General features: G+C 34.4%; 1 protein-coding gene across 9 annotated transcripts in view; it reads right to left on the bottom strand.

Annotated features, from left to right (window-relative positions):
• Positions 1-1,784: 1,784 nt before the first annotated feature.
• Positions 1,785-11,382, bottom strand: part of LOC107007277 — an 81,875-nt gene continuing 72,277 nt past the window's right edge. For 8 of the 9 annotated variants that reach the window (XM_027917963.1, XM_027917968.1, XM_027917965.1 and 5 more), the window contains 6 exons: positions 7,453-7,523; positions 6,252-7,153; positions 5,034-5,155; positions 3,886-3,945; positions 2,485-2,535; positions 1,785-2,219 (listed from right to left, as the gene is read on the bottom strand). In XM_027917963.1, the coding sequence (XP_027773764.1) occupies positions 2,076-2,219; positions 2,485-2,535; positions 3,886-3,945; positions 5,034-5,155; positions 6,252-7,153; positions 7,453-7,523 (1,350 nt within the window). In that variant the 3' untranslated portion in view covers positions 1,785-2,075. The remainder of the gene's footprint in view (positions 2,220-2,484; positions 2,536-3,885; positions 3,946-5,033; positions 5,156-6,251; positions 7,154-7,452; positions 7,524-11,382) is intronic. The other variant, XM_027917981.1, reaches the window with a different exon arrangement.

The following is an 11,382-nucleotide window of genomic DNA, read 5'->3' as shown; positions in this document are numbered from 1 at the left end:
TGAGGGGTTGAAAATGGGGTGGGTTGGGGGCTAGTAGGGTGGGGTGGGTAGGGGGGGAGGTTGGAAGAGAATTTTGGAAAATGTTTTTCTGAAGTTTTAAAGGGAATTCATTTTTCCTTAATTTTGAGGAAAACGAGTTGATTTGGAAAATATTTTTCAAAATATTTGATCTAACCAAACATTAGAAAAATTAAAAAAAAATCGAAAAATATTTTTCTTCATACCAAACACACCCTAGATCTTTGTTCCCTAGTAGTTTTTGAGTCTATGTTCAAATTTCAAATGATTTAAAATTGTGGAGAAAATCCTACTATCAGAGAATATTAAAATTCTGAAACTTTGAAAAAAATTCATGTCTTAAACAATAATGACATTTATGAATCAAACTTTTAACGAATGCTATAAATAAGTCTAATTTAAAAATTTAATTACATATTTAAATTTTTTTTCTTTTAACAAATGCTATTCCTATGGAAACTTTAGTACCTCATACAGTTAGGTGTTTGAACATTTTTATTTAATAAATGCTATTGTTAGCATTTGGAAACGATTTAATGGAGTAGGTTGAGAATTTATAAAATTTTAGATTTGACAAATAAATATACTAAGGCAGTTTTAGATTACTTGAACGAACTACACATATACGTTTACCTTAAATATAATTTTTAATATAAAAAGTAAGATAAATTTAATTAGATTTACCATTTTTTTGAGTTCGGAGTCTAAAGGGTACAAAATATTAATAAAATTTTTAAAACGGTATATAAAATTTTATATTAACCAAAACGATAAAAAAAATATTAAATCCTTCCTTTATTTGAAATCGCTGCCCCTGCAATGATTTCCTTAATTTATTTTTTCTAATTTTTTGAAGCAGCGATTTTTGTAAAAAAAAAATAATTTATAAATCGCTGCTTAGGCAGCGATTTCATTTTTTTTTTTTAAAAAATAATCATATTTTGCAAAATCGCTTGTGACAACCCCCTCGGGATCCACATACTCAGGTATTGTCTCTGCCATGGGCGGCCATTCGCTCTTTTAATCCCCTCTTATTGGCTCGCAGCCTCAAGGGAGAATCGAACCCGTGACCTATGGCTCCTTTACATCCCTCCCAAGGAGATCGCCTCTTACCAATTGAGCTGCAGCAATTTTGCTTTTTCAGATGGGGTAAGTCGCTGTTGGTACAACGATTTTACCGTTTGGGATAATATAAAATTTTGTATACCATTTTAGATTTTTTATTAATATTTTGTACCCTTTAAGCTCCGAATCCATTTTTTTTTCATATTGGTTGAAAACACGTATTGAAGTTGCTTGATGGAGTCATTTTTGCTTGCCTGTGGAATTTCACTGCAGAGATGAAGTTCATTAATTACCGTTATTGGACTTCTAGAAAGTTCACTCGCCTTGTAAATAAGCTAACAACTATTTAATTTTGTACAATCAAGAAAGAACATTTTCTTGCTAAGTCTCTCAGAAAAGAATAAATCATACTCTCTCCGTCCACAATTGTTTGATAAATGTACTAAAAATAGATGTCTAAGATTATCTGTCAATTTAAATAATCAAGAAACAATTTGCCCTTAATGATAGTATGCTTCAATTGAAAAGTTATGTAGACTTTTGATATTCTTGGTATAGTGCAAATTACACTTTGTATTAATTTTTTTTTCCTTGAGGGGTGTATATAATTCTACCATGACAAATAATTGTGGACGGAGGGAGTATACCCCTTGATCCTTCTCATGAATCATGATGTAGAGCAAGAGCAAATGCAACATCAAAATGAGTAAACCTGGTTTTTTTCATAACATTAACTGGTTGTAATATAAATAACAAAGCTAAAACTGAATAATCTTTGTCGCAATTAAATTCAAAATAGCAAGGTAGAACCTGCCACTGATAGAAGCATCTTCCCTCCGTCAAAGACGATCTACTAAAGTTTTCCAGCAAAGGCTTAACAATAACAATTTAAACAAAGGAGAAGATAGGGAGTTGCACATAGCATCATTACAACCGCGCATTGGTGCATCTTACTACCATCCTTCTCATCTTTGATTATTTTTCTGATGGTATCACTCCAAGATTATTTTATTTTGTAGGGTTGCCTCATCTGAGCATACGTGCATCTGATTGTCATCCCCATCAAGAGATTCTACTTCCTCTGGAATCACTTTCGGAATATTCTGCAGCGCAAGTTCCAGCTCTCGAGCAATCCTCTGACATTAAAAGTGAAGGTGTCATCAGATATTTAAATGTTCCGCAAAAAATATTGGTTCAAGATAAAAATGAACAGGTCCCTAATGTTTTCATGTTACAGAAAAGGAAGCTGTAATCATTTTAAAACATTTGATCCGTGTTGCATGATAATATTTTGTTTTCTCATATGCCAATGGAGTATAAACTCGTAGAGCTACAAACAATCCAGACTTAACAAGGAAGTTCCTAAGGAAATAAATTATCCAAATAAGATTGAAACCATACATGATTCGTGATGTCCTCATGAAGAATTTTAGCCCTTTGTTCAAGCTCCACCTGCAAATAGGAGAGTAAGTTTTATGGTAGTAAAGACATAATGAATCTATAACTGGGAAACTTGAGGAATTGAGCTTATATCCTTTCAGAAATGTACAAGACAAAAATAAAAGTATCAGCACTCTAATAGCTCAAACATTTAATAAACATTTTGTTGATTTGAGTCTCGCCACAACCCATTTACTGAAAACTCCCCATGACTCCGGGAATATATCCATGCCCATAAGTGAGGAGGATAAAAAACCAAATGCAAATTATATACCCTTTCAAGTAGCTCAAGATTATAAATGAAGTTGTACAAATTCAAAAGCACTTATTTGAAAAAAGATAATTCAAAAGGTCTCTATGTATAGTAAAAGGGGAACTAGAAAAGCACTGTGTTAAGCTGGAGGCTTTCCTCATTATCTCCGCTAGGCATTAAGTGCACTTATCCACGTTACCCACTATTGAATCATGTTGTTTGGATGATCTGCGATAATGTTCTACAGAAACCTGTTCAATGTCCAGATATACTCTATCTTGAAGCCTTCCCAAAAATGCAATTCTAAAGTTGTCTTAACCTTTGGAGAATAAGAATATTCATGTAACATGCACATGACAAGAAAACAGTTCTTTTGAGCTGGCGCTGTAAAGTTTGCTAAAAAAGAAAAAAGACGATTGGTTTCAGTGAGTCACACTTCTTATTTGAAATGGAACACGATGATTAAGGCCAGCTAGCAGGCACTGTTATTTGGTGAAACCAAAACTGAGACATTATCAAATAAAGGAATGTTTAATGCTACTGGAGGACCTATTCGCATTACATTGACTCGTTTTTCCATCAACAACCTCCATGATAAGGGACCAGGATTAGAAGATGAAGATTGAGAATTCACTTGGCCACTCCAGTATTCTTTCTCCCTTGATCAGAGTTTTTTTCAGAACTGGTGAAGAATTGGGTCCCACTAACCCAGCCAAGATCTACCCAGGTTCTACTAGTTGCTTCCACCAGAAGGGTCACATGACAGGACATGAAGAATACATGAAAATGACCAAGTCACTCTTAGGGAAAGGATGATTCCTAGAACAAGGCAAGAGAGCATGTGGTAGGTTGCAAGCAGCATGTTGCCTGAAGAGCTGAGACTTGAGAAATACTTTATAACAAAAGAGAAACTGGGTTGTTCTAGAGGCAACCAGAACCTGCACTGAGCAGTCCCTACGGAGTGATCCCTTTTTGGGCAAGTCATTTATTTGGGAGTACTTTATACTGGAAACAATAGTTAATCATATTAAAATTTTCAGTCATATAATAACATCGAGACTATGTTTCAACGTAATAGTTATGTCAAAATACAAGCCAAAAAAACTTACAACTGTAAGCTTTTTAAAAATCCCATCTTTGACTTTCTTTCTGAACTCATCACATTCTTCCTGAAAAACAGAGAAAAATGTCAAAACACATTGAAATGAAGGGTTAACCAAGAAAGCTTTTTGGTAGAGTTTTTTCCATTGGGTAGTTCCGCACTGTTAAGATGTTTCTCAAGTATAAATGAATACATGTAACAGCTTCAAATCAACTAAGGGTAAGATGCTATGTTGTATTCTGAAGAAACATAAAACTAGCTTCCATTAGGATCTAGGCTACTAGAAACGTTCAATCATTTCATTTTTTATTAGTAACAACATTCAATCAGCTTTTTCCCTCAGTTCAACAAATACTCAAAGTGATAAGCCATTTCCATTAGTGTAAATGCACCAAGAGTAGCTCAAAAGACTGAACAAAAATAGGAGTGCTCCAATTACAGTGGCAGTCCAGCAGCTCTAGAATGCTATCAAATATTTATCATCTAGGATATTTTAAATTACTTCCAATTTGATGATCATACAAAACTACCTCAGCTTTCACAAGGTTGAGAATATTGGTAACCCAAATGAAGCCACTCTTCAGTCACTGAATTTGTTTTTTTTTCCGTAACTAAAAACATAAAGGGGGTGATGTATGCATACTCTCTACCCTCCCCATACCCTAGATATGGGATTACACTGAGTATGTTGTTGTACAGTAACTGGAAAACATATAAAGTTCCCATATTTGTGGTGTAAATTGCACCTACAAGAAGAATTAAAAAGATATTTTCTTCTGTTAGTACAAAAAAGAGGATAGCTAATCCACATGCTGCACCTCCTATCATTGGCTGCAATCAGGATCTTTTCCAAGAGTGAAATCTATTATGACACCGCTAACACAAAAATCTGAAACAGCCAATGATAACAACTTCTCAAAACAAGAGAAAACCTTTGATCCTTTTTAAAAGATTAAAACAAATATAGCCTAGAAAATAACCAACATCCAAAATTATCAACTCTTTTGCAGTCTGCTTTTAGCAGTATGGAATCTAACTCTAAAGTTAGAAGAGTTACACGTGTTTGTACATGACAAGACTTGGATTGACAACATTTAATATCTTATGTAATGAACATATAGGTAGAATGATCATAAAAGGGTTGAAGTAGGTTACATTAGAAAATTCATCATCAGAAAGCGTGTTCAAGCAAACATTTTTTGCGATATTTGAAACTTGAATTGAACTCTTGCAACAGCAGTTATCGCTTGATACAGGCTGGATCCCTGAAACACTCGCTTAAACAAGAAAGATGTCAGTTTGAAAGCAAACTTGGTGCTCAACATAAAGTTTTTAATAGAAGAAAATATTCTATATTAAGACTTTGAAGATGAAAATAAGATCATGATCATTGCCTCACTCTCTCCATCCAATTTACTTGACCTGCTTGCTTATTTCTCTTCCAAATTTACTGAGCTTCTTTAAGAGCTCGATTTATCTTATTTCATCACGTATAATCTTTTCACCCATCTATTCCACTCTATTCACATATCAAATTTCTACTTCCAGATTTATCCAAATCCTGTTAAAGTTAATTATAGTGATCTATTTCTAATTTTCTTTCTCAACCTTTGAAGCTATTCAAACTAGGTTTTCTGCTCTTCTTCTTTGGGTTGGACCGTTGGACAATGTAACTTGTTTTACTTTAGCAGCGATCCGGAATCAACTCATCTGATCCTCTATGTAAATTCTGAATCGATGCTTTACTATTTTCAAAATAATATTTACATATTTGAAAACTGCATATTAATTACCACTAATAACAATTATTTTGGTAAACTCTTACCAAATTATTTAACACATTGTAGTCAAAGAAGAAACACTTTGACTCACCAAATAGGAATAGCACCATAGAACATGAGCAGACAAAGTATAATAACTGGGAAAAGAAGGTTTTTATGTTCCAAACGAAATATAGAGGGTTTTAAGAATGAACTCTTCTCTCAATATTAACAAAACAACAATGAAAAACCTAAAGGAAATTCAGTTCATGGAAAGATGAAAAGATGAGTTTTGAGTTTCAACTTTTATTTCATGGGCTTGAACAGATTATAAACGCCATGATAACAACAAAAAGAGTAAACAAAGTTGGTTGAGGAAACATAAATCATTTATGTTAAAAAAACGGATGTTCTGAATGGAAGACATGAGCATACTGCAGCATTCAGACATATTCACAGCAGTCATATTTTGGATAATTTCAAGTATCCAAAATTTTTGTATGGAATACATGAGCATAATGCAGCATTCACACACAGTCACAGCAGTTCACTGAGGGATGTTAACAACTATTTAAAAAACAAATCAAAGAATAAAGTCATTTGTTAAAACAACCTGTAATTTGCACAAGCTGATGAGAGTTACGCAGCTCAAAATCACGTGGATCTAACTTGACCCGAACAAAACTTCCTATAATCTTGGTTTCAAACGACTCAGGCTTCTTGATCATCTCCAGAACCAAACTCCTCTTCAGGTAAACAAGTTTGATATTTTCAGGAATCAAGGCTGCAAATTGACTTTGTGCTGCAGTTGAATACCAAATTGAGGATCTTTTGTTTTGTTCGACCTTTTTCTCAGTTTTAGAAGCCACAAACATTTCTGTGTCATTGTCTTCAAGATCATGATCAAGCTCATTCTTTTGTAATCGCTCCTCATTTTCAACAAAATGGCTTATAAGGAGGCTAAGTATTATGTCTCTGTTTACCACTTTCCCCCCAAAAAGAGCTTCTAACTGAATATCACAAAGGATTTTTCTGTTTTCAATAGGATGGATAAGGTCATTTTCATTTACATATTTAATTACCATCGATGTCACATCATATGGGGATAATTTTTCTCTGGTATCGTGACCTATAAACTGAAGAAAGTCAATTAGAGATTTTGATCCCCATCCAACAAATTCTTTTTTCTGTGAAGTGTCTCTTCTTTGCATCTTTGTTTTCTGCTGTGTATATGTTTTCTTTTCATCCCCTTTCTTTGGAGGTCCTTCACCACTGAAATCTCCATTGTCTGAAGAAAGCTTCCCATCATCATTTTCAGCCAGAGGTTCACTATCTATTTTCCCAGGAGTAACTCCAGTAATATTCTTCTTTATAGTGGTTACTATCTGATTGTCATTCCGATCAAGAGATACAGGCTCTATTTCCTCTGGAGTCACTCGAGGAATATTTTCCAGCACAGATGACAGGTATGAATCTTGCTGTAGGTGATATCTTCTATTCAGATGCTTGGTAAGTGTAAAAACCAAGTGATTAAGGAAATACTTTCCTTTCTTTGCAGAATGGACCAGGATGAAGAACATCGAGATAACAGTACACACAGACATAATTAGGAAATTAAGGATGAGATGATAAAGGAGGAACATAGAGGTTAGGATGAAATTGGTGATCATAGAAAGTAATGCTGGTGACCATACACAGAAGCTTACTACCAAATCTGTGCTAATTTTCCATCCTTGGGATTGGTTTGGCGNGGTTTGGCATTCTGTCAAATACGATAAATTTGGTCACCCAAAAAAAGAAGGAAAAAAGGATATTCTTGTCTCCATCCTTTCTCATTTGCTTGATCAATTTTTCCTTGCAACACTTTCAGCTCTCGAGCAATCCTCTTGACATTAAAAGTGAAGGGGTCACCAGATATTAGATGTTTCGCAAATATATGGAATTAAGATAAAATAAAAGGTCCCTAATAACTCCATGATACTGAAATGGAAGCTGAAATCTTTTTAAAGCATTTAATCCATGTTGCACGATATAATGCCAATGGAGTATAAATTCATAGAGCTACAAGCTATCCAAATCAACAAGGAGTTCCTAAGAAAATAAATTATCCAACTTTAAAAGTAACTTGGAAAGACTGAAACCATACGTGCTTTGTGATGTCCTCGTGAAGGATTTTAGCCCTCTGGTCAAGCTCCACCTGCAAATAGGAGATTAAGTTTTATGGTAGTACTAAATGAAATTGGAGTTCAACTGAATCTATAACTGGAAAACTTGAGGAACTGAGTTTGTATCTTTCAGAAATGTAGAAGGTTAAATTAGAAGTATCAACTTTCTAATAGATCAAACATTTAATAGAGATGACACACACAATTCTAAATGGTGTCAGAGCAAGAATTTTTTATTCGATATGAGTCTCCCCCATGGCTCAGGGAATATATCCATGCCAACAAGTGAGCATAATGATTAAACCAAATGCAAATTAAATAGAAGTATTGCCTTTCCAGTAGCTCATTATTTTAAATGAAGTGATACAAACTCAAAAGCAATTTTTTTTTTAAAAAAAGGAAATTCAAAAGGGAAGGCTATAACTTTGTCAAATGGAAAGATCTGATAGTGGAAGAAGATATGGGGGTCTGGGAATTAAAAACCTGAAAGAGTAAAAACCACAGTAAGGCTCTCAGAATGAAATGGCTGTGGAAGTATGTAATTAACAAGCAAATGCTGTGGGGGAAAGTCATCGATGCTAAGTATGAGGAGGAAGACAGGTGAATGACCAAGGAAGTAACTGCTTCATATATTGTCGATCTATGGAGATCTGATCTCTATGGCGTGAACTCAAAATAGCACCAAGATCTGATCTCCTGGACTAGGCAAGAAGTGCACTGATCCACGTAATCCACTATTGAATCATGTTGTTTGGCTGATCTGCATTAGTGTTTTAGATGCACCTATTCAAAGTCCAGTTATATTCTATCTTGTGACCTTCCCAATAATGCAATTTATGTCTTATCCTTTTAGAGAAAAAGAATATTCATGTAACATGCAGATGATGGGAACAAACTTTTGTTGATGTGGTGCTGTAGAGTTTGCTTAAAAAGAAAGAAGAAAAAGGGTTTCAGTAAGACATGCTTTTTTATTTGAAATGCAACATGATGATAAAGGCCAGCTAGCAGGCACTCTTACTTGGTGAAACCAAAACTGAGGACACTATAAGTTCACAGAATAATTAGTGCCAGAGACCGGGACTGGAGAACATATTCACATTACAGCCATCATTTTTCCACCAACAATCTACATCGATAAGGGAAAAGGATTAGGAGGAGAAGAAGAAGATTGAAAATTCACGTGATCACTCCAGTAGTTCTCTCTTGATCTGCGTCTTTTTTCAGAACTGGTTAAGAATTGGGTGCAACTATCCCATCCAAGATCCACCCAGGCTCTACTAGTTCCTTCCCACCAGAGGGGTCACACCATAGAACATGAAGGATACAAGATTATAACAGTCGTATATTCATGTATGTAATCCGCAAGAGAGCATGTCGTATATTGCAAACAGCATGCTGCCTGAAGAGCTGAGACTGGAGAAACTAGTTCCCACTCAAAATCTATATTACAAGCTCTAACACTACATAACAAAGAGAAATTGGGTTTTCTAGAGGCAACCAGAACTTGTACCGAGCAGTGCCGACAGAGAGATCACTTTTTGGAGAAGTCATTTAATTGCGGGTATTTTATGCGGGAAACAACAGTTAATCATACAAAGCTTTCAGTCATATAATAATATCTAGACTATGTTTCAGCATAATAGTTATTTCAAAATGCAATCCAAGAAAACTTACAATTGTAAGCTTCTTTTGAAGCCCAGCTTTCACATTTTTTCTGAGCACATCACAATCTTCCTGAAAANGAGCACATCACAATCTTTCTGAAAAACACAGGAAAATGTCGAAATTCATTGAATTGAAGGGTTAACCACAAATCATGTCAAATTCTATATAGCTCATTAGCTGAAAAATCATGTCAAATTATAAGTAGAGTTTGCATAGACAGATGCCCTCAAAAGATGAAGTAGGTTACCTCAAAAATATCATTCTCTGAAAGCATGGTCAAGCTAACATCTGTTGCCACATTTGAAACTTGAATTGAACTCTCGCTGTTGCACGTATCACTTGATCCAAGCTTGGTCCCTGAGAACACTCCTTAAACAAGAACGATGTCAGTTTGAAAGCAAAATTGGTGGTCAAGATTAATATTTCAATGGAAGATAAATATTCTATATTAAGACTTGGAAGATAAGAATAATATTATGATCATGGCCTCAATATCTCCATCCAATATTTCGACCTGCTTTTCTTTTTCTCTTCAAAATTTACTGAGCTTCTTTAATTGATTATTTACTTATTTCACCACGTCATATCTTTTCATCGAACTAATCCACTCTATTCACATATCAAATTTCCCTAAATACTACTCTCTCTCTGTCCCAATTTATGTGAAATTTTTTGTTTTTCGAGAGTCCAACAGTTTAAGTTTGACAGGAATNGTTTGACAGGAACTTACACATGGAATCATCAAATTAAATGAAATTTATATATTTGAAAAAAAACATAAAAAAGTACTATAAGTCACAATAGTTGATAATTCAAAATGTATAAAAGATTTATGAAAAAATTATGGTCAAACATAGCCTTGTTTGAATCTCGAAATCCGAAAAGTGCCACATAAAAATGGGACGAGGGAGTATTAAGTTTAATAATAGTAATTTATTATAAATTTTCTCTCTCAACCTACGGTGCTAGTCAAACTAGGTCTTCTACTCTTTTTCTTTGGGTTGGAGAGAGTAACTTGTTTTAGCTTAGCAACGATCATCCTCCGTTCTGGAAAGGGTGGTATGCTCCGGAATCCACTCATCTGATTCTCTACGCGTATTCTGACATCGATGTTTAACCATTTTAAAAATAATATTTACATATTTGAAAAATACATATTGCTAATTACTGCTAATCACAATTATTTGGTAAAATCGAACCAACTTATTTAAACATATCGTAGTCAAATAAAGAAACAATTCGACTCACCAAATAATAATAGTATCATACGACATGGGCAAACAAAGTACAACAAATTGTAAAGAAGATTTATATGTTCCAAAACATAATATAGAGGGTGTAAAGCATGAACTCTTCTCTCAATATTAACAACACAATAATGACTAGCCCAAAGGAAATTATGAAAAGATGAGTTTCAAGATTCAACTTCAGCTTCATGTGCTTGAACAGATTATTAATGTCGTGATAACCACAAAAGTGTAAACAAAGTTAGTTGAGAAAACATAATCATTTGTTTTAGGAAAAAAATAGGTGTTCTGGCTAGTTGATGCCCAATTATCTAAAAACTCAGGTATTGAAAACACGAGAATAATGCAGCATCATATTCACAGTAGTCCACCGATGGATGCTAGCAACCATTTCAAGACAAATCAAAGAATGAAATCATTTGTTAAAACAACCTGTAATTTGCACAAGCTGATGAGAGTTACGCCGTGGATCTAACTTGACCAGAACAAAACTTCCTATAATCTTGGTTTTAATTGACTCAGGCTGCTTGATCAACTCCATTACCAAGCTCCGCCTCAGGTAAACGAGTTTGATATTTTCAGGAATCAAGGCTGCAAATTGACTTTTTGGTGCAGTTGAATACCAAATTGAGGATAATTTGTTTTGTTCAAGGCTGCCGATGACTTT

This window comes from Solanum pennellii, chromosome 1 (assembly GCF_001406875.1).
Source record: "Solanum pennellii chromosome 1, SPENNV200".
Lineage (NCBI taxonomy): Eukaryota > Viridiplantae > Streptophyta > Magnoliopsida > Solanales > Solanaceae > Solanum > Solanum pennellii.
This window is presented reverse-complemented; position numbering and strand designations above follow the sequence as displayed.